The sequence below is a fragment of the Somniosus microcephalus genome, chromosome 11, assembly GCF_052327205.1.
Source record: "Somniosus microcephalus isolate GS21.2 chromosome 11, FLI_Smic_1.0, whole genome shotgun sequence".
Lineage (NCBI taxonomy): Eukaryota > Metazoa > Chordata > Chondrichthyes > Squaliformes > Somniosidae > Somniosus > Somniosus microcephalus.
In genome coordinates this window covers 50,844,033-50,864,934 of record NC_140997.1, presented here as the reverse complement: position 1 = coordinate 50,864,934, position 20,902 = coordinate 50,844,033, and the positions used below count along the sequence as shown (strand labels likewise).

Here is a 20,902-nt window from a genome sequence, read left to right as displayed (position 1 = left end):
AGACCTGAAATGTTAACTCTGTTTCTCTCTCCACGGATGCTGCCTGGCCTGCTGAGTATTTCCAGCATTTTCTGTTGTTATTTCAGATTTCCAGCATCCGCAGTAATTTGATATGGTATATTATTGCACGTTCCTTTATCTAACCAGCGTTTTGAGTTCAAGAAATCAAAATGAGATTGAAATTGGGCATAAGACATTTATAAGCAATATAATACAATACGCAGAGATTACAGAACAGGTTGAAGTCCTAGAACTGAGATTGGCAAATATTTTTCTTTTAATGCAAAAAAAGTTTGTGCTCCATGAATACAGTTAAAGATATACAAGAAATAAAATGGATTTAGAAAAGAAAATGGACATTCTATGTATATAAGCAAATGTGCTTGGAAGGGGGTAATGTAAAGGGATATTATTCATTCAAAACACCAGCAAAAGTCAATTGGGTTTGATGGCACCTAGTTTGCAGTGCAAATTTGCTATAATACAGATTGTATTGAGTCAAATCCTATGAAATGTGTTATGTGCAGAATCTTTGCCAATATGTTGCGCTTCACTGAACCCAGAGCTGCAATATACAGCACCAGTTTTTTCTTGGTCTGGACTGAACGATATACAGATGCTCAGTTTATTCTTCCAATACTTCATCAAACAGAGGTAGAAATACACATCAGAAAGCTGATGAAAACTCCAGAGGGAAGCAAATACAATTTATTCTTCAGAATTCTTACATTATTTGCGCTGGGGGTAATTCATTTAATGCTTCCTACGGGGTAAGCTGCTGCCAAATAATGCTCATTTCTGTTTAGAATTACTTCATCTCTTGCGCAAAGAAAGAGAAGGCTGGGGGAAGGGGGGAGGTGATCTAATAGATGTCTTTCAAATTATGAAGGGGTTTGATAGGGTAGATTTAGAGAAAATGTTTCTGCTTGAGGGGGATTCCCAAACTAGGGGTCATAAGTATAAGTTAGTCACTAGTAAATTTAATAAAGAATTCAGGAGAAACTTCTTTATCCAGAGAATGGTTAGAATGTGGAACTTGCTACCACAAGTAGTAGTTGAGGCGAATAGCATAGATGCATTTAAGGGGAAACTAGGTAAGTATATGAAGAAGAATGGAATCGAAGGATATGCTGGTGGGGTTAAATGAACTAGGGTGTGAGGAGCATAAACACCGGCACAGTGCAGTTGAGCCCAATGGTCTGTTTCTGTGCTGTAAATCTATCTATCTATATATATAAAACAGTATTATGTCTCTGTCTCTCTGTCTCTCTGTCTGTCTGTCTGTCCGGCTATACAATCAAAAGTTATAGAGCGTACCTACACATGTGTTATATCAAAAGAAAGCTCATCATTAGGGGACTCTTGTAGGCATATTTACTTTTTGGTCGGACAAAAATTGTTCGCACATTATACAAAAAACTTTCAAAATTCCACTCATTATCCACTCATTAGCATTGACAGACGTCAAGGTCGACCAATCCTGTGCTGTCATGATTGACCAATCCTACAGTTCAGTCACCTGATGGTTGACCAATCGGTGTGTGTGTGGGCGGGACTAATCGTTTTCATCTCGGGGATCTGTCAGCCGTTATACAGCAGCCAGGGCAGCTAAAAACTTTGGTAATCCAGGTCAGTTTCTTTTTAAAAAAAAGTAAGATTTATCAAAAATGTTTTATAAGTACTTTAACTTTCATCTTTGAAGGTATTAAAAGCTAGAAATGTTTAGGTTAAAAAACAGTGCAAAACGGGCCTAGGCTTCTCCAACTGCTGACAGCCCAAATCCAGTCCCAGGCTCCCGGCCCACACATCCACCAGGCCCAAAAAAGCCCTGGAAACTGCCGACAACCCAAATCCAGTCCCAGGCTCCCGGCCCACACATCCACCAGCCCCAAAATTGCCCTGCAACGCGGGGCTCCCCTGCTAGTTCTATATAAAAGAAAAGTCTTAGAAGACCACTATTACTACCTAGATCGTACATTTGAAACTGGGGTCCCCAGACCCTAGAGGTCCATGAAAGCAGCCCAGGGGATCTGTGAAGTCATTAGATTTCTGTCTCTCTCATCAGATCTTATTTGTTGATTTACTACCATGTTATTTTGGTTGATGTATACCAACCAATAGATGTTTTCTGCACCTGTACTGTAGCACCATTGTCATTTGGGATACTGAATCTGTCTTTTAGAAGTTAGGACTCCCCCATGAGTCTTTTAACTCGGGCGGGAATCGGGCTGGAGGGAGCAGAGGCAGGCGGCAAACCGTTTTAATCTTGGCAGCGTGAGAACCGGGTGATTTGAACTCATGGCCCTCATCTGCGTGTTTTCAGACAGTTTCCCACCCAAAACAGGTGGGAAACAGCAGCTAGCTGGCAGGTGAGAGCCCAATGTCACGTGGCAGGAGGCTGCTGTTGGGGTCCGAAGGATCGGTCCCTGGCAGTTAGGTAAGTCAACTCGGGCAGAGGAGCGGGGGGGTGCAGGGGGAGGAGCTGGGTTAGGGGAGGCCTAAACTTTCCTTGTGGGGCCCACTCCTAATTCACCTGATCCCACTAGGAAAGTAAAAAAAAAAGTAACGGTTTACCTTTTTGGGCCTATTCTGGCCCTGACTCCTCTTTCCCACTAGGTTGACCTGGTGGGAAAGTCACAACTACTTTACTGGTCAGAAGACCAGGCTAAAATTATAGCCTGCGGGATAAGTGGTTCATGTCGGCCGGTGTGTCCCATGGGCGATTGTAACTGCCCGCTCCACTGGGCAAGCGACATTGGAAAGGGATTATCATATTAAATCAACTGTACTATGATTTTACCAAAAATAGATTTTGAATCCAAAGTGTTGTGGTTCAGTCCCAAATTTTAACATTCAGAAAAATCTGAATCTTGACCCAGTTAGGACCCTTTGGATGCAGTTATGCATATTTTCTTCAGCAAAATGGTGCAGCACATGCTACAGTTTTCAGATTTGTGTATATATTTCCAATGCAGTTTTAAAATAATCTTGAACTCTTTGCCCTTTCTACCGATGCCAACGATTGCTGCCAAATGTTTTTGAATGGATGTTGAGAAGCTCCTGCCCAAGTATTGGTAGCAGATTGTAGTGAAAGTCATAAAGAATTAGGCCAGATCAGGAGGCTCAATTGAAAGCATGGTGACTATTATTAATACAATTTCATTTTACTTAATGGAAAATTGATCTTTGTGCTGAAAGGTAAGAAGACTTGTCAGCCATGATCTGTTGAACAGTGATGATTGTAAGCATGTACGTGTACAATCAAAACACTTCCACACCGGATTGTTGTGCTGTTGAATGGGATGTTGACCTCTCTCTCTCTCCTTTAAGCCGCTCCTTAAAACCCACCTCTTTGACCAAGCTTTTGGTCACCTGTCCTAATATCTCTTTATGTGGCTCTGTCAAATTTTGTCTGAAACCGCTCCTGCGAAGCACCTTGGGACGTTTTACTACTTTAAATTCGCCTATGCAAGTTGTTGTATACTTTTCCATTGGATTTTTAATTGACTTCTGTATTCAGTGAGCCTTATTGACTGTGTTTCTTTTTCAAATGTTATCATTAAAGTACTTCTAAATTTCAATTGCAGGATCAGAAGTCGACGTTTTTCCAGTTTGGCGCTTCCATTCACCAACAAGTTGGAGTGATGCTCAATATCATGGAAGAATATGACTGGCACATGCTTTCCATTATAACCAGCACCTTCCCTGGATACCATGAGTTTATTCGTATATTAAAAGCTACAGTTGAAAACAGTTTTGTGGGCTGGGAGCTACTCAGCACCATCACATTAGACGCTGTCGACGGGGATTCAAAGGCTCAGATCCAACTGAAGAGAATACAGTCATCGGTCATTCTGTTGTACTGTTCGAAAGACGAAGCCATTTTCATACTGGAGGAAGCCCGTTCTCTGGGCCTTACAGGCTATGGTTTCATCTGGATTGTGCCCAGTTTGGTAACGGGTAACACGGACATCATACCGGAGGAATTTCCAGCTGGGCTGATTTCCGTGTCATATGATGAGTGGGACTACACCCTTACAGAAAGGGTGACAGACGGTGTAGGGATCATAACAACAGCCGCTTCGGCCATGATGGAACAATATGGATACATTCCTGAAGCGAAAACAAGTTGCTACGGCCAATTGGAAAGGAAAGTTCTTCCATTTCTTTCGCTACACAAGTAAGTTCCCGGTGTGTGTGGTTCACAATTCTGCTGAAAAACTACAACATCACTCAGTAATTAACACTTTTATACTTAATTCTCTATTAATGACAAACTGCTATGATGTAAAGATAACAAAAATACAAGGATACATTTTGCGGGACGGATAATGCTTCTCTTAAGGCGGACTGGCGTGTGCTGTTGCTGCACATTGGCGCTCTGGCCTGTTGTACAATAATATAGTTGGACATGGGTTCATGCTTTAATGTGACTGACTGACTGATGTGATCAGGAGAGCAAGGCAGATGTCTCCACATATGGGAGAAGGGAAACTTAGGGGATTTTTCACCTGAGGCTACTTTTCTGCACTTACCAGCAGCCAATGTCAAATCAGTAATTAAAGAAACTTTGAAGCAGGCCATTGCCTGTTCTCTTAGCAGGAATACTGGACTATAATGCCAGGAGACCCAGAAGAGGGGAAGGAGGGAATTGTTAAAAAAAAAATATTTTTTTAATGAAACTGCTTAAAACACATTTTACACATAGGGTGGGGAGAGGGGAATGAAAAAAGAACAGGTTGAAGGGCAAGTGAACAGCTAACCCATTCTAAGTCTAGGTTATCTGAAGCGTGACTTGCCGTTAAAATCAGTTATTGTTTCACCCAATTGAGTAATACTGTTTGTTCTGCAAACATTATGGAGTTCCATTGAAAACTAGGCCATTGCCAAGCTGGGGCCATCTTGAGAAGTGTTGACGTAGTTTCTAAGTTTTGTTGCGGGTGTTATGATTCCCTCTAAATTTATTAATAAACTTGACTTTAAAAGGAACCTACAGTTGTGGATGACAATCACCAACTTGAATCATCTTTCCACTGAGAAAGGATGGCAGGGTAGTGACGCCCTGGTTTCAACAACACTCAAGAGAATTGGGTAGATACTTGAAAAGGGAAAAAATTGCAGGACTATGGAGAAGGAGAGGAAGATTGGAACTAAGTGGACAACAAGAGCTGGGACAGGCACAAGGGGCTCAATGGCCTTCTGTGCTGCATGACTCTATGAATGATGTATCATTTTGGACCTGGCTTGCTTTGCTCAGTTAGAAAATAAATGATTAAATGTCACCTTATCAGTTCACTGATAGTTATGCTTACTTGCCCTTAAAAAAAAAATATGGTTGCTGATAGAAAACTATAACCCTCAGACTACTTTTCTGCTACAGTTTTGCAAACTATGCCGTTATCTGCAAATCGCTAAAAAGAGCACGTGCGTTCTGTGTCTGGTTTACTCATGGCTGGTTTACTCATGGCTGGTTTTTAACGTGATGCAGAAGACAGATGGTATTAATCAGTGCAGGAAGACGGCGTCGCGCGTCCCGATGACTCCACCGGGAGGCGACTTTGACAATGAAGTTAGACACAGTGGGGGGAAAAATTCAGTTGGTTGCGCCACCTATTAGCGCCTTAAGAGGGCGCTAAGTGGGGCGCAAACCAACTAGCGCCTGGGCGCGGCACTGCCCACGCCTCCCGCTAAATTCCGTGGGACGTTAGTGGTGGCGCTAACCGTTAGCGCTGCGCCACTGCCGATGACGTCATCGGTGTGCGCAGTGCCCCGCTGACGCCCCGACCGCGATCTTCGGCAGCGCCCCCTGATTTACCGCCGGACGCTATGTCCGACAGGGTCAGGGGGGCCTACCTGCGGCCGGGGAGGCGCAAATTAAAGGTGAGGTGTGGGGCGGCCATTTTTGTTGTTGGCCGCCTGCCAGCACCTGCCTGCGCTCCCGTCCCCGGCCTCCTGAACCCCCCCCTCGCGGAGTGCCAGCTGCGCTCCAAGAGCCAGGCACTTCTCCTCAGTGTCGGGCTCTTTTGCCTGCACTCCTGATCCTCGGGGGCCCAGCTGGGCCCCAGATCGTGCTGCACAAGGCCGCTCCCCTTTAAGAAGGGGAGGAAGGCCTGCAATGCCGCAGCGCGGCGGCACGTAGCGCCACGATATTCACTCGCAGCGTCCCAAGAGGGATGCGGGGCACCTCCAGTAGCGCCGCACTTCCCTTTGGGGCGCAAATGGCCAATTTCCGGTGCGGGGGCGCTTATGTTTCCGGGGCGCTACCTTTAGCGCCCTGGTGGGGTTAGCACCCCAAACGGGGCTATACTGAATTTCTCCCCCAGTGTGCCTGCAGGGTGGGTGGCGTTCCCGTGCCTGAAACCAGCCAAGTTAAAATGGCAGAGGGGGCAGGAATGGCGAAATGGCGTTAACGGACGATTCTCATGTGTTTCTACCAAAGTTACCGCGGGAGATTGGGCGAGGCCACACCCCCCCCCCCCCCCGGCGGAAATGACTTGCCTATTTTTTTAACATGAGGTAACGCCAATATACAGAGGTGAGCTGTGCGATACGCAACTTACGTAAGTGATGAATTAAAGACAAGCACAAAGCAACTGTGATTTTGTTGAAATTTGCTGGTGAAATTGACAATTCCTCATGAGTTTCTTGATTTCAACAGCATTCAGTGTCATTTCTGCTTGCCTGTGCAAATGCAGAAATGTAACATGAAATCAGAGCAATGGTGCCTGATACAATGAATGTGCTGCAGACTTCATGATGTCGTAACATTTAAGGAGGATTGACACTACACATACCTATGGCCTGTCACAGCCCACAGTGAAATGATAAATATCTTCACTCAGGAGGCTGACTATGGCCCACTTGTAACTTTGTCGCTCATGAATTATCTAGTCGGCTAAGTCCAGAGACATTAATCATATCAGACTGCTGGCCTTGTTCTCTCACTACAGTTGTTGGATTAAAAGAATAAATATAGGTAGCCTCGATGGCCCTTAAAGTATCCTCTGTCTCTAGCAATAGCCAGTTGTGCTATTTTTCTCTTCTCTAGATGGAAGCTTATAATGCTGAGAATGCAGGGAAACAAACCTAGATTTAGACACAATGGGAAGAATTTTAACTCAGATGGTTTTTGCCAACACATTGCTCTGGCAGGAGGCCGTGGCAATTTTAACCACTGGGCCTCATTTAAATGCCACCAGTTCACTTCCTGCTCAGAACGAGCGTGAAGAGGACACAGCGTGGCTGCTGGTAGGTGAAGATCGGGCAGCCCTTGGCTGCACGCTGACCTTCAGGTAAGTGCTCCTCCTGGCCCCAATAAGGACAGTTTTAGACCTACCAGAAGGGCCTCTACTGTCGACAGGCCAGGCGCAGACCTGCTTCAGCCCAGCAGGAAAGTCGCAGGAGCTTCCCCGCTCAGGCCTCGGTTAAAATTGTATCCGGGCCCTGAACCCCGATTCGCATAAATTTATGAGGTTCCCACCTGCTTTAGGTGGCTGCCTAAAGCCCTCAAAGCCCTGCAGGTTCATTAATAAATAAACATTCTTATTATGAACACAGCTAGCTTTTGCCAGTTACTTTATTGAGCACATGTGGACTGGTACAGTATCTGTAGAGGCTTCCATCTTGACTGCTGCCTTGTGGGTAGCCTAGTGCCTCATGGGTAATGTAGTCTTAATATATATACAGCTGGGTAGTGTAGTCTTATATACAGCTCTACACAGCTCTATGGCTCCACCTAGTGTCCACTATAGAATGACATGTTATTGATCGTTACATCCCCCTTTGAGGTTTAACAAAATCAATATCAATCAACTTTCAAGAAAACAATAAAGATAATATCAGTAACACTTTTGTTAGTGCTCTATAAACATAAACATTTTCAAAACAGTCAACACATTTTCAAAGCTTTACATTGTACTCAAAGATTAAGTCTATCAGGCTTTTTTACTTCACGTGTGGATCTTCTCAACACGGGTAAGTCTGATGTGTCTTCATGAGATTGTTCTGGCGGTGAATGACAAGATGCAGTTGCGGCATTGTCATCAATCTGCTCTTGTATAGATCGAGGTCTCCTTGCGATCTTTGCTTGGAGAGGGTTTCAGTGTTTCCTTCACTCTTCATGCCATAACTCTCAATGTAGTCAATGCACTCTCGAAAAACTGCTGGCAGCTGGATCCCAACATACAGCATAGTCCTCTCAGCAGCCTCGGCTAATGGAACACCAAAGATTGGCCTGAGGGAAGAAGGAGTATCCACCGGAATTGCTTCCTGCTCTGGTGCAGGCTTCTTCTTTTTCTTTTTCTCTTTCCACTGCTTAACAACATCTGCTGCGGTTATATCTTTGGACTTTTTCTCCTTGTGTTTTTCCTCTTTGTGCTTTTCTTGCTTTGGCTTCTCTTTGACCTTAAAGTCTTTTTCTTTCTTCTTGGAGAAACTAGGCTTTTTGAAGACATGGATACCCTTTGGCCTTTTCATCCTTGATGGGCTCTCTGCTTCATCACCTGAGTCATCTGGTCTGCTAATGGCACAGTTTATACGGTAGACTCTCTTGACCAGTTCTAAGTCCTCACAAGCTTTGTCACCCAGTAGTGAATCAAGCCTTTCAGCCACAACAGAAAACATGAGATGATGCACTTTGTCTTTGACTGTCACTTTAAGTCTGCATACACCTAAGCTATTTATTTTCTGTCCATTATAGTCTTTCAGTAGTACTGACTTTTTCTGTATTTTGGGCTTTTCTTTCATATTGTTAATGTCACTCATACTGATTAAGTTTGCTTTTGCCCCAGTGTCTAGTTTCAAGGTAACTAATGCTCCATTTACCTGCAGTGGGATCATCCATTTGTCCTCTTTTACTGCATTAACTTTATGTTCAGCATTGTCCATTTCTGAGGGCTGCACATTTTCTGTATCCTTTTTGATATTGTCACATGACACCATTCCTACAAAAAATGTCTCACTTAAATCAGTGTCCTCAATTACATTAACTCGTTGCCCTTTCTTAGTTTGTACTTTTAAAAAGCATTGTTTGGCAAAGTGATTCTTTCCATTACACTTTGTGCACATTTTTCCAAACGCTGGGCATTGTCTTAACTGGTGTTTGTAACCACAGCGTTTACAATTAAACATTTCATCCTCCGATTGCTTTTCATTTCTGTTCTGCCCATGTTTCTTCCCCTTATAGGACACAGCACCGACAGCAGCATTATCACTCGTTACAATCGCATCATTATTGATTTCACTGAAAGTCTTCGCGTGCTTTCGAGCTAGCTCGCTGGCTTGGCATATTTTCACCACATTTTCCAAATTTAGTTCGGTTTCTCTCAACAGACATTCCCTGACTTTTTTATCATGAATACCAAACACAATCTGGCCACGAATCATGGATGCTTTGAGCTCAGAGAAATTACATGTCTGTGCTTTCAGTTTCAGATCAGTTATAAAGCTATCAAAAGTCTCATTTTGCTGCTGTGTCCGAGAACAGAAGATGTATCTTTCATAGGTCTCATTCTTTTTGGGAGAGCAATGTGCATCAAATTTTTTTAGCACATCTTCTAATTTTTCTCTGTTCTCCTCTGGATTAAATACAAATGTATTAAATACCTCTATCGCCTGTGGGCCTGCAACCGTAAGCAGCAACGCTATCTTCCTTGCATCTGGCTTTGTACCGAATCCGATGGCTGCAATGTAGAGTTCGAATTGTTGTTTAAAAGTCTGCCAATTGTAGTCGATTTTTTCTGTGAGTTTCAAACGCTCTGGTGGCTTCAAATTCTCCATGTCGCTTTTCACAATTTTCAGCAGATCTTCACCATCCTGGTACCATCTTATGTTCATTAATAAATAGACATTCTTATTATGAACACAGCTAGCTTTTGCTAGTTACTTTATTGAGCACATGTGGACTAGGTACATTATCTGTAGAGGCTTCCATCTTGACTGCTGCCTTGTGGGTAGTCTAGTGCCTCATGAGTAATGTAGTCTTAATATATATACAGCTGGGTAGTGTAGTCTTATATACAGCTCTACGGTTCCACCTAGTGTCCACTATAGAATGACATGTTATTGATCGTTACAAACATCACAAACAGTCGGGATCTGAGCGGGTTCGTAACCTGCTCCTTTTTAACTGCCCACCCGCTCAGTTTACATTGGGCGCATTGGGTTAAAATTGACTCCAATATCTGTGCCATAGATTTCTGGAAGAGAAGAGCTTAGCACGGTTTCTTCACATGATTTAAATATTCTGATTTAATCCCGACTATGAAGTGGTCAGTTTTGGAATAAACTGTGGTGCTGGAGCACACGCAGGTGTACAGATTGTATTAAATAACCTAATTAAGAACAGATTGTATTAAACTAATGGAGGTTTTAAGACCTAATAGATTTTTAAAATTATGAAGGGGTTTGACAGGGTAGGTGTAGAGAATTGTTTTCAATTGCGGGGGAGACCAAAACTAGGGGTCATAAATAAAAATAGTCACTAATAAGTCCAATAAGGAATTTAGGAGAAACTTCTTTACCCAGAGAATGGTTAAAATGTTGAATTTGCTACCAAAAGGAGTGGTTGAGGCAAATAGCATAGATGCATTTAAGGGGAAGCTAGATAAGTACACGAGGGAGAAAATAATAGAAGGGTCTACTGATTGCTGAGATGAAGTAGGATGGGAGGAGGCTTGTGTGGAGCATAAACACCGGCATAGACTGGTTGGGCCGAGTGGCCTGTTTCTGTGCTGTAAATTCTATGTAAAATATTATATAATTATGAAGCAGTGGCTCAGTGGGTAGCACACTCGCCTCTGAGTCAGAAGGTTGTGGGTTCAAGTCCCACTCCAGAGACCTGAGCTCTCAAATCTAGGCTGACACCCCAGTGCAGTGCTGAGGGAGCGCTGCACTGTCGGAGATGCCGTCTTTCAGATGAGGCGTTAAACCGAGGCCCCATCTGCTCTCTCAGGTGGACGTAAAAGATCCCATGGCACTATTTCAAAGAAGACAAGGGGAGTTATCCCTGGTGTCCTGGCCAATATTTATCCCTAAATCAACATAACAAAAACAGATTATCTGGTCATTATCACATTGCTGTTTGGGGGAGCTTGCTGTGCGCAAATTGGCTGCATCGTTTGCCACATTACAACAGTGACTCCACTTCAAAAGTACTTCATTGACTTTAAAGCGCTTTGAGACGTCTGGTGGTCGTGAAAGGCGCTATATAAATGCAAGTCTTCCTTTCTCTAATTATTCAATATTTTATGGTATTGTTGTTCCATATGTACAGTAATATCTGCGATTCCATTGCTAAATACAGTGAAAGTAAACCCAGTACCTAAGCAGTTCAACGCGTGTGATTCAGTTGCAGGGGTCTGTTGTCTGTTACTGTCCATCATGACACCTGCTGTTGAGGAGAAAAAAAGCTTGCTAAAAAAAGCATAGAACTGGCTCCATGGACTCCACTTGTAAATGTTTGTTGAACTAATGCCAACTGGAGTATCGTTCAAGGACATAATCTCATTCAGAGTTCAAATGAGGTTTACAAACCGTGTGAGCCTTGTTCTCATGGTTTGTGACACCATCACAACCCTTCAGTGTTGTAAATTTGTACTGTAAAAAGAAATATTACATCAGATATACAGCACAGAAACAGGCCATTCGGCCCAACCAGACCATGCCGTCGTTTATGCTCCGCTCGAGCCTCCTCCCATCTTTCCTCATCTAAATCTATCAGCATAACTCTCTATTCCCTTCTCCCTCATATGTTTGCCCAGCCTCCCCTTAAATGCTTCTATACTATTCGCTTCAACCACTCCCTGTGGTAGCGAGTTCCACATTCTCACCACTCTTTGGGTAAAGAAGGTTCTTCTGAATTCCCTATTGGATTTCTTGGTGACTATCTTATATTGATGGCCTCTGGTTATGCTCTTCCCCACAAGTGGAAACATTCTCTCTGTATCCAACTCTATCAAAACCTTTCATAATTTTAATGACCTCTATTAGGTCACTCCTCAGCCTTTTTTCAAGAGAAAAGAGACCCAGCCTGTTCATCCTTTCCTGATATGAATACCCTCGCATTTCTGGTATCATCCTTGTAAATCTTCTCTGCACCCTCTCCAGTGCCTCTATATCCTTTTTATAATATGGCGGCCAGAACTGTATGCAGTACTCTATGTGTGGTGTAACCAAGGTTTGATACAGGTTTAGCATAACTTCCCTACTTTTCAATTCTATCCCTCTAGAAATAAACCCAAGTGCTTGGTTTGCTTTTTTATGGCCATATTCAATAATTTTACTCACAAGAAAGGCCTTTATAATCCAGTTGCCTTCTGCACAAAGAATAAATTCCCTAAATTTTGAGTCCCCTCTAAATCTTATTGCTCCTTGTTGTGTGAAATCTATAGTTAGATAAAAATGTAAGAATTCAGTAAATCTATACGCATATCTGATACAACGTGACAGTAACTGTTGAGGACACCGAGGTGCTCGTTGCCTTTTAGTTTGCTGGAATGCTACCATTTACGTAACAAGTAAGAAATGGGCAAAGATCCAAACTGTAGAGCTGGATACCAGACAAGTGGACTTGCAACAACCTGAGAAGTCTGTAACATAACTGATGACATTGATCATCAGACAATCATTCTGATGCAATCCGACACAGCTCACTTCCACCTCCTTGTGGTGCACTGTAAATGTACTGATGAATGGACAAGTCTGTTTCCTGCTAGCCATAAAGTTCCATATTTGCCACTCAATCTATTAGAATAGTGATACTGTGTCTTAGTAGCATTTTATATCACTCTGAGAATGCTGAAAATCTTTGAACATTATTTTCTCAGCAAAAAAACACACATTTAAAATTGACATTTTAAAGTGGCACTGTTGCCATGACAATGGATCTTGCGGGTTGCTCTGCTATGTTTATGAATGGAAGACATCATCTACATGCTGCCCCTCGGTGACATCATCTGAAAATACAACAGCAGATTCCACATGTACGCTGACAACACCCAGCTCGACCTCACCAACACCTCTCTCGACCCCGCCACTGTCTCTAAATTGTCAGGCTGCTTGTTCGACATCAGCAGAAATGTCCTCCAACTAAATATTCGGAAGATCGAAGCCATTGTCTTCAGTCCCCGCCATAAACTTAATTCCCTAGCCACCGACTCCATCCCTCTTCCTGGAAATTGTCTGAGGCTGAACCAAACTGTTCGCAACCTTGGTGTCGTATTTGACCCTGAGTTGAGCTTCCAACCACATATCTGTGTATCACTAAGATCGCCTATTTCCACCTCCATAACATCACCCAATTCCGCCTCTGCCTCAGCTCATCTGCTGCTGAAACCCTCATCCATGCCTTTGTTACCTCTAGACTTGACTGTTCCAATGCACTCCTGGCCAACCTCCCATCTTCCACTCTCCATAAACTTAAGCTCATGCAAAACTCTGCTGCCCCTATCCTAACTCGCACCAAGTCTTGTTCACCCATCACCCCTGTGCTTGTTGACCTACATTGGCTCCCGGTTAAGCAACGTTTTGATTTTTAAATTCTCAACCTTGTTTTCAAATCCCTCCATGACCTCGCCCCTCCCTATCTCTGTAACCTCCTCCAGCCCTACAACCCTCTGCGCTCCTCTAATTCTGGCCTCTTGCGCATCCCCGATTTTAATCGCGCCACCATTGTTGACCGTGCCTTCAGCTGCTGAGGGCCTAAGCTCTGGAATTCCCTCCCTAAACCTCCACCTCTTTCCTCCTTTAAGACGCTCCTTAAAACCTTCCTCTTTGACCAAACTTTTGGTCAACTGCCCTAACATCTCTTTATGTGGCTTGGTGTTAGATTGTGTTTGATAACACTCCTGTGAAGCACCTTGGGACATTTTACTATGTTAAAGGCGCTATATAAATGCAAGTTGTTGATGCTGTAATGGGGTCATTGGTGCTGATATTTTTGTATTTTAGCCTTATTAAAATCTCAGATTGAAATGTAGAACCATGCAGTAAAAGTTTACACCGTACCAGATGCAGTGTGAGTTTTCCTGGTGATAACAGGGCTGCTTTGCAGCAGTACCAGGAGCTGAACCTGCCGGCACAATCCTCAATAAGAAACCCTTTTCTAATTGTGATCTGCAAATAACTTGACAAAAAATATATAAATCATAAAATGCACAGACTTGGGAGTAAATAACGTCTTCACGTGGTATCATATGTGCATTTGCCCAATATTTCAAAACAGAAACCCATTCTGCTGTGCTGCAAGCTTTAACGCTATTCTTCGCCATTCAATTCTGTGCATTTAATGTTCGGTAAGGTGGGGCAAAGGTGGCATTAATATAGTAATGGGTATTGGCACTGAAACATTATGACATTTTTTGTAGCACACCCTCTTCAGCAAGTGTGACACAGAGCCACAAAATATTTTTATTTATTTATTTCAAAGAGCCTTTGGATTTTGTTCTTCAAAAATCAAGAATCTTAAAGGTGAACTGATTGCTACTGTTAATTAGAAACCTTTCCTTTTACCCCACTCCAGGACTTTTGTTTAAATGCATCTCTGACTCTATTGACTGGGAGGGATCCACATTAAACAATGCTCGGGCAGTCTCGACCCAATTAATAATGGGCAGAGGCCCATGAAAAGGTGCCAAACATTATTACAAAGTTGCACGAAATTGGTAATTTTTCTCGGAGGCCACAAGGATAGCTGTGGAGAAATGGAAATAGAATCATAGAAATTTACGGCACAGAAGGAGGCCATTTGGTCCATTGTGTCTGTGTTGGCCGAAAAGAGCTATCCAACCTAATCCTACTTTCCAGCTCTTGGTCCATAGCCTTGTAGATTACAGCACTTTGAGTGCATATCCAAGTACTTTTTAAATGTGATGAGGGTTTCTGCCTCTAACACCCTTTCAGGCAGTGAGTTCAAACCCCCAACACCCTCTGGGTGAAAAAAGTTCTCCTCAACTCCCCTCTAATCCTTCTACCAATTACTTTAAATCTATGCCCCCTGGTTATTGACCCTTCTGCTAAGGGAATTAGATCCTTACTATCCACTCTATCTAGACACCTCATAATTTTATACACCTCAATTAAATCTCCCCTCAGCCTCCTCTGTTCCAAAGAAAACAACCCCAGCCTATCCAATCTTTCCTCATAGCTAAAATTCTCCAGTCCTGGCAACATCCTTGTAAATCTCCTTTGTACCCTCTCTAGTGCAATCACATCTTTCCTGTAATGTGGTGACCAGAACTGTACGCAGTACTCTAGCTGTGGCCTAACTAGTGTTTTATACAGTTCTAGCACAACCTTCCTGCTTATATTTTATGCCTCGGCTAATAAAGGAAAGTATCCCGTATGCCTTCTTAACCACTTTATCTACCTGTCCTGCTACCTTCAGGGATCTGTGGACATGCACCCCAAGGTACCTCTGTTCCTCTACACTTCTCGGTGTCCTACCATTTATTGTGTATTCCCTTGCCTTGTTAGCCCTCCCCAAATGCATTACCTCACATTTCTCCAGATTGAATTCCATTTGCCACTTTTCTGCCCACCTGACCAGTCCATTGATATCTTTCTGCCACATTATTGTCACATTATTGGGTTTGGGAGTTGGTTTAAGCAAATCATTTGAGCAGAGTGAGTACATGCAGGACAGAGCGGGCAGGTATAGAGTGAGGAAATGCCATTCAATTTATTCATTCTGTTCTATAGACTATCTGCAATTTCTGCTATTAGGGATTCCACTTATTTAACGTCTTGAGGAAATGATTTGCAAAGTTTCTATCTCCTCCAAGGTTTCTCGAAAAATCTAACCTTACAGCTTTTATTATTTATATTTAACCAGTTCCCAAAGAAGGGACTTTATCTTCCAACTATCAGTACTGTACCTGATGTGGGTGTACCTGCTTCTGGCACTGAGTGTAAACGGTAATATTTCATTCCCCATTGCTGATGTATCTCACGTCAGCGGGAGAGGGTACGAGCCAAGGGATGTGTATGATAACAACAAATTCAGAAGCTTTATGAGACTTGGTTCTTGTTTTCAAATCCATTTGTGGTCTCGCCCCTCCCTATCTTTGTAACCTCCTCTAGCCCTACAACTCTCTGAGATCTCAGTGCTGCTCCAATTCTAGTCACTTGTGCATCCCCCGATTTTCTTTTCTCCATCATTGGTGGCCGTGCCTTCAGCTGCCCAGGCTCTGAACTCTGGAACTCCCTCCCTGAACCTCTCTGCCTCTCTACCTCTCTCTCCTCCTACATTACAACAGTGACTACACTTCAAAAAGTACTTCATTGGCTGTAAAGCACTTTGGGACATCTGCTGGTTTTGAAAGGAGCTATATAAATGCAAGTCTTTCTTTTCTTTCTCTAAGTCGTTCCATAAAACCTACCTGTATGAGCAAGTTTTTTGTCACTTGTCGTTAATATCTCTTTTATGTGGCTTGGTGTCAAATTTTGTCTGGTAACGCTCCTGTGAAGCACCTTAGGATGGTTTACTACGATAAGGGCGCTATAGAAAATGCAAGTTATTGTTGTTGTTTGGCTGTACAGTAGTTTAGCTGTTATCCAGATTAAACTATTGTGAAGCACACGCTTTGTATTTTTGAAAGCCTGACATACCTTTGACTTCCTTTCAGGGGTTTGTTCTTGCATCTGCCAGGACCTATAAACATCCTCGATAATTAAGTTTCAAACTGCTGCATAATTCATCAATCTCTGTGGACTTTTATCAGCTAACCTAATGTACTGAGTGCCCTTCAGCAGTTTATCTTTTGACATGTATGGTTTCTATTGTACACTCCTGCAGGACACGTGCGGCAAGCAAGTGTCAGATTCCCAGTGTGCTGCAAATGGGTTTGTGTGTCTTGTGCAATTCCAGGGTCCCAACGTGGAACTGCATGACTTTGATTGTTCCTTTACCTTACTACTGACATTACTCTTAAGTATGTATAAGCACCTCTCTGCTTTACGGCACAGTTGTACAGAGAACAGAAATGTTTTTATCATCCTTTTTGCAATGAAACTGATGTAAGAAAACTACTAGGCACTTGGTCTAAGTATTAAACAAGGCTTTAATCAACTGGTTCTCAACATGGAGATCTAGTTGTGTCCTTCACTAGTTCCTGTTAAAGAATGTCCTGAGCAAGCTGGGCCCATGCCCGAGTATTTATACTCTCCCTGGACAGCACCATCAGCAGGCCGCCCAGTATCATTTCATAAGTCATTGCCACATGAATGACAAGATTCATGTCAGAAACTATTGGCAAATATCTTGCTGGCAGCAATAAACTGGCACCACAGTTTGCTGGTGCAGCACATTTATGAAGCTGCTGCCAGGTTACTAGTCTGGTAGCAGGGCTTACAAATGAAGCAGCGATGCATTGTAATATCGTCTGGTATAACAGTAGGGAAGTGTTAGCTCATAGCACAAAGAGAGTAGAAGCTGAGTGCTGATCTGGTGAAAATGCTGCACACAGGGAGGTAGATTAGAACCATTAGGTCCCTCTTTTCTTCAGGTTTCACTATAGCAATCGATCTTTTAAATGTATACAATCTGGGTGGCTTGCAATGGCCTACTATAGTTACAAGAGTTAGCGATTTTAATCAGTTTATTGCCCTCACACTTAATACATTACTACATTTGTGATGTCTCTGCAGCATAGATTGGGCCAAATAAACAGGATGAAAACTACCTAAAGGGCCTAGAGTGTCAAAAGGGGTCCCAAAATTGCTGGGTTCCCTCTCCGTCACCAGAAGTGTGGTAGGACAGGACATTCATCCGCCACCAAATCACGAGAATAGGTAATTTACATAATTGGGACGGGCGGCCCACAGCTGTGGAACTCCAACAGAGGTGTCCACCCCAACGAAGTGCTGGAAATTTGGAACGGCACCCTGCTGTTTCGAGGAAGGGAGATTAGACTGAAGATGTTGGTGACAGCAAGTATGTTTTCCCTGCCGTGTGCAAAGAGTTTTCAACCAGAAAGACCCTACAGTCCCCACATCACGATAGCCCCGTTCGTTAAACAATTCCAAGGTTTTCGCCCCAGAGTTCTACCCAAAAATCCATTCCATCTGTTGATCACTTCCTGACATCAGTCTAAAATGTTCTTTTTACCAATTTGAACCTGTTTCTTCTTGTCTTACTCTCAGTTTAGTTTGCAATCACATTCTGAATCTATTTTTTTTTCTATACCATTTACTAATCAACACACCTGTAAAGTCACCACTCAATTGCCTCCTTTCAAAGCTCAAAAGCCCAAGTGTTACAAATTCGGTCTTGTCGAAGATACCTTCACTGGCATCAGTTGCTCCCTTAAGCATTTTGAGCTTCTTTCTATAGTGGGAGTTGATGCACACTGCCATATACAGGAAACTTTTTTTTATCCGGCACGGACGGGACCAACGTGGTGCCGGTTCATCAAAAATTCCGGATAACCGAAAGCTGTAGTAAAAGATACGGAGCTGAGAGCTCCGTATAAAGCAACAAACCCTGTTGCTTAGCAACAAGTTCAGAACAATGGCCACAAGTTCCAAGCGTCTCTGTAGCTTAGCAACAGCTGCAGCCACACCCTTGCACAGCAACAGATGGAGGAAGGCAAGTAATAAAAGTTACCTAAACCTACTCCTGAGTTTTGCCGGTTAACCGAGATTTCCGGTTATTTAGGTGCCAGTAAATTGAAAGTTTCCTATATCTACTTAGCATAATACTTAGTACAATAGCATAACCTAGAGATGTCCTTGGGATCTGAGCTGGATCTTCATGTCTTTCGCCTACATATTTCATCAATCTCTCTGAAGGTGGACCAGGTTAACACTAGAAAGCATGTTGTTCATGTCTTTCCCTGTGAATACTTGATTGAAGCATATTTACTATTTTATGCTTATGCGTTATTTGAGCTCTGTTAGCAAGTTTTTGGATTCTCATCTTTTCTTTGATTGCCTTTGCTATTAATAGTACTGAAAGAATTTCTTACTGTTATGTTTTTGCCTTCAGTTTTGGTGTTTTTCTCAGTTTCCTTTTGCCCCTTTGATACCCTTTTAATATGGTTATGCATGTCCCTAAATTCATCCCAGTGAACTCCTTCACTTTTCTCCCTGCAGGATTTGTAGTGTTTCTTCCCCTGCCCACCCCCCTCCCCTTCCCAATTTTATTCAATTTCTGAGTAATTTGTTAATCCATTTAGGGCCACATTTGTTTATTCAACATTTGTTAATCCTAAATTAGTATTTACCCTGCATGTTCAGCATTATTCCTTTAAAGGTGTCCCACTTGTCCTCTACTAAAATATTGTTTAACAACCCCTCCACATCAATTTGCTTAAGCTCGTTTATATTCTCCTTAAACATATCAGTGCCAATATTCTACAAATATAATTCATCTAATACCTGATCTAATAACCAGTAGAAACCTGTTCACTATGTTGATGTAAAATTTAAAGGGAAGGTGTCACCTAATTTATAAGTTCAGGAGAGTAATGATAATAAGTGATGTTATCATGGCACTCTTTTATGAATCATATATTTGCAGTTATTAACTTATTACCTTCATTTAAAAATGATCAGTTGCCTCAATTTATTAAAAACATGAATTGAGCAATCTGATGCTGCTGAAGAGATAATGAGGTAATTTTTTGCTTCCACCCTTTGGAGACTAACCTGGTGGAGTGGATCACTTGCCCATTATAAAACCTGCCTGATTTTTATTCCATTGATTTCAATGGACGTTAATCAGATCGGTTGTGTAACAGGCGGGCAATCCATTCTGCCAGATTATTACCCATGTGGTAAAGACGAGAATTTACTCCAATGTCTAGTACATGTACAGTGCAAACTTTGCCCTGGCAGCGTGGCAGCAGAGTTCTTCGAGCATGTTTCACTGGCTTTTCCAAGCTCCACATACTCTGTCAATGGAGTTAGATTACAGTGCCAGCTGTGGCTCAGTGGGTAGCACTCTCACCTCTAAGTCAGAAGTTTGTGGGTTCAAGTCTCACTCCAGACAAAACCTAGGCTGACACTCCAGCGCAGTACTGAGGGAGTGCTCCACTGTCGGAGGTGTTGCCTTTTGGGTGAGATGTTAAACCGAGGCCCCGTCTGCCCTCTCAGGTGGATGTAAAAGCTCCCATGGCATTATTTTGAAGAAGAGCAGGAGAGTTATCCCTGGTGTCATGGCCAACATTTTCCCTCAATCATCATCACTAAAAACAAATTATCTGGTCATTATCTCATTGCTGCTCATAGAAAACACAGAAAAATAGGAGCAGGAGTAGGCCATTCGATGTGATCATGGCTGATCCTCTATCTCAATACCATATTCCTGCTCTCTCCCCATACTTACCCTTGGGACCTTGCTGTGTGTAAATTGGCTGCCGAGTTTCCTACATTACAATAGTGACTACACTTCAAAAGTACTTTGTTGGCTGTAAAGCGCTTTCACGTCCTGAGGTCATGAAAGGCGTTATATAAAATAAAAGTCTAAATAAACAGATGAAAGGAAAAGGAAAGTTGCATTGCCGCTGGAATCCATCCGCATTCCTTTAGGGAACCGTGTGATGACTGTTTACATCACTCAGAATAGAGAGTGATAATGTTTCCTTGCCCTCTGTTTTATTTCCAGTTGATTTTACCAAAGTCACAAATATAACAAACAATCCAATCGATGAAACCTCTCCAATGTGATAATCTGAGCCGTGTTTGACTCCTAAAAAACCCTGGCGCAAAAGATAGAAGAGTTGCAAATTGATCGTACTCACAGATGTATAAAATCTTTCATCTGTTCTGACGAAGATTTCTGAGAATCAAATTAACATTTCCAATGACATTTTTAGATAAAATAAACCTTTTTTATTACAAATTCATTTTAGAACATACTTTTTCCAACAGAACCTACATCATTTGTCACTATAAACTTTAATGA

General features: G+C 42.6%; 1 protein-coding gene across 1 annotated transcript in view; it reads left to right on the top strand.

Annotated features, from left to right (window-relative positions):
• Positions 1–3,235: 3,235 nt before the first annotated feature.
• The window catches only part of grin2aa (glutamate receptor, ionotropic, N-methyl D-aspartate 2A, a), a 322,390-nt gene continuing 304,723 nt past the window's right edge, over positions 3,236–20,902 (top strand). The window contains exons 1-2 of the mRNA XM_086002241.1: positions 3,236–3,241; positions 3,588–4,180. Of these exons, the coding sequence (XP_085858367.1) occupies positions 3,236–3,241; positions 3,588–4,180 (599 nt within the window). The remainder of the gene's footprint in view (positions 3,242–3,587; positions 4,181–20,902) is intronic.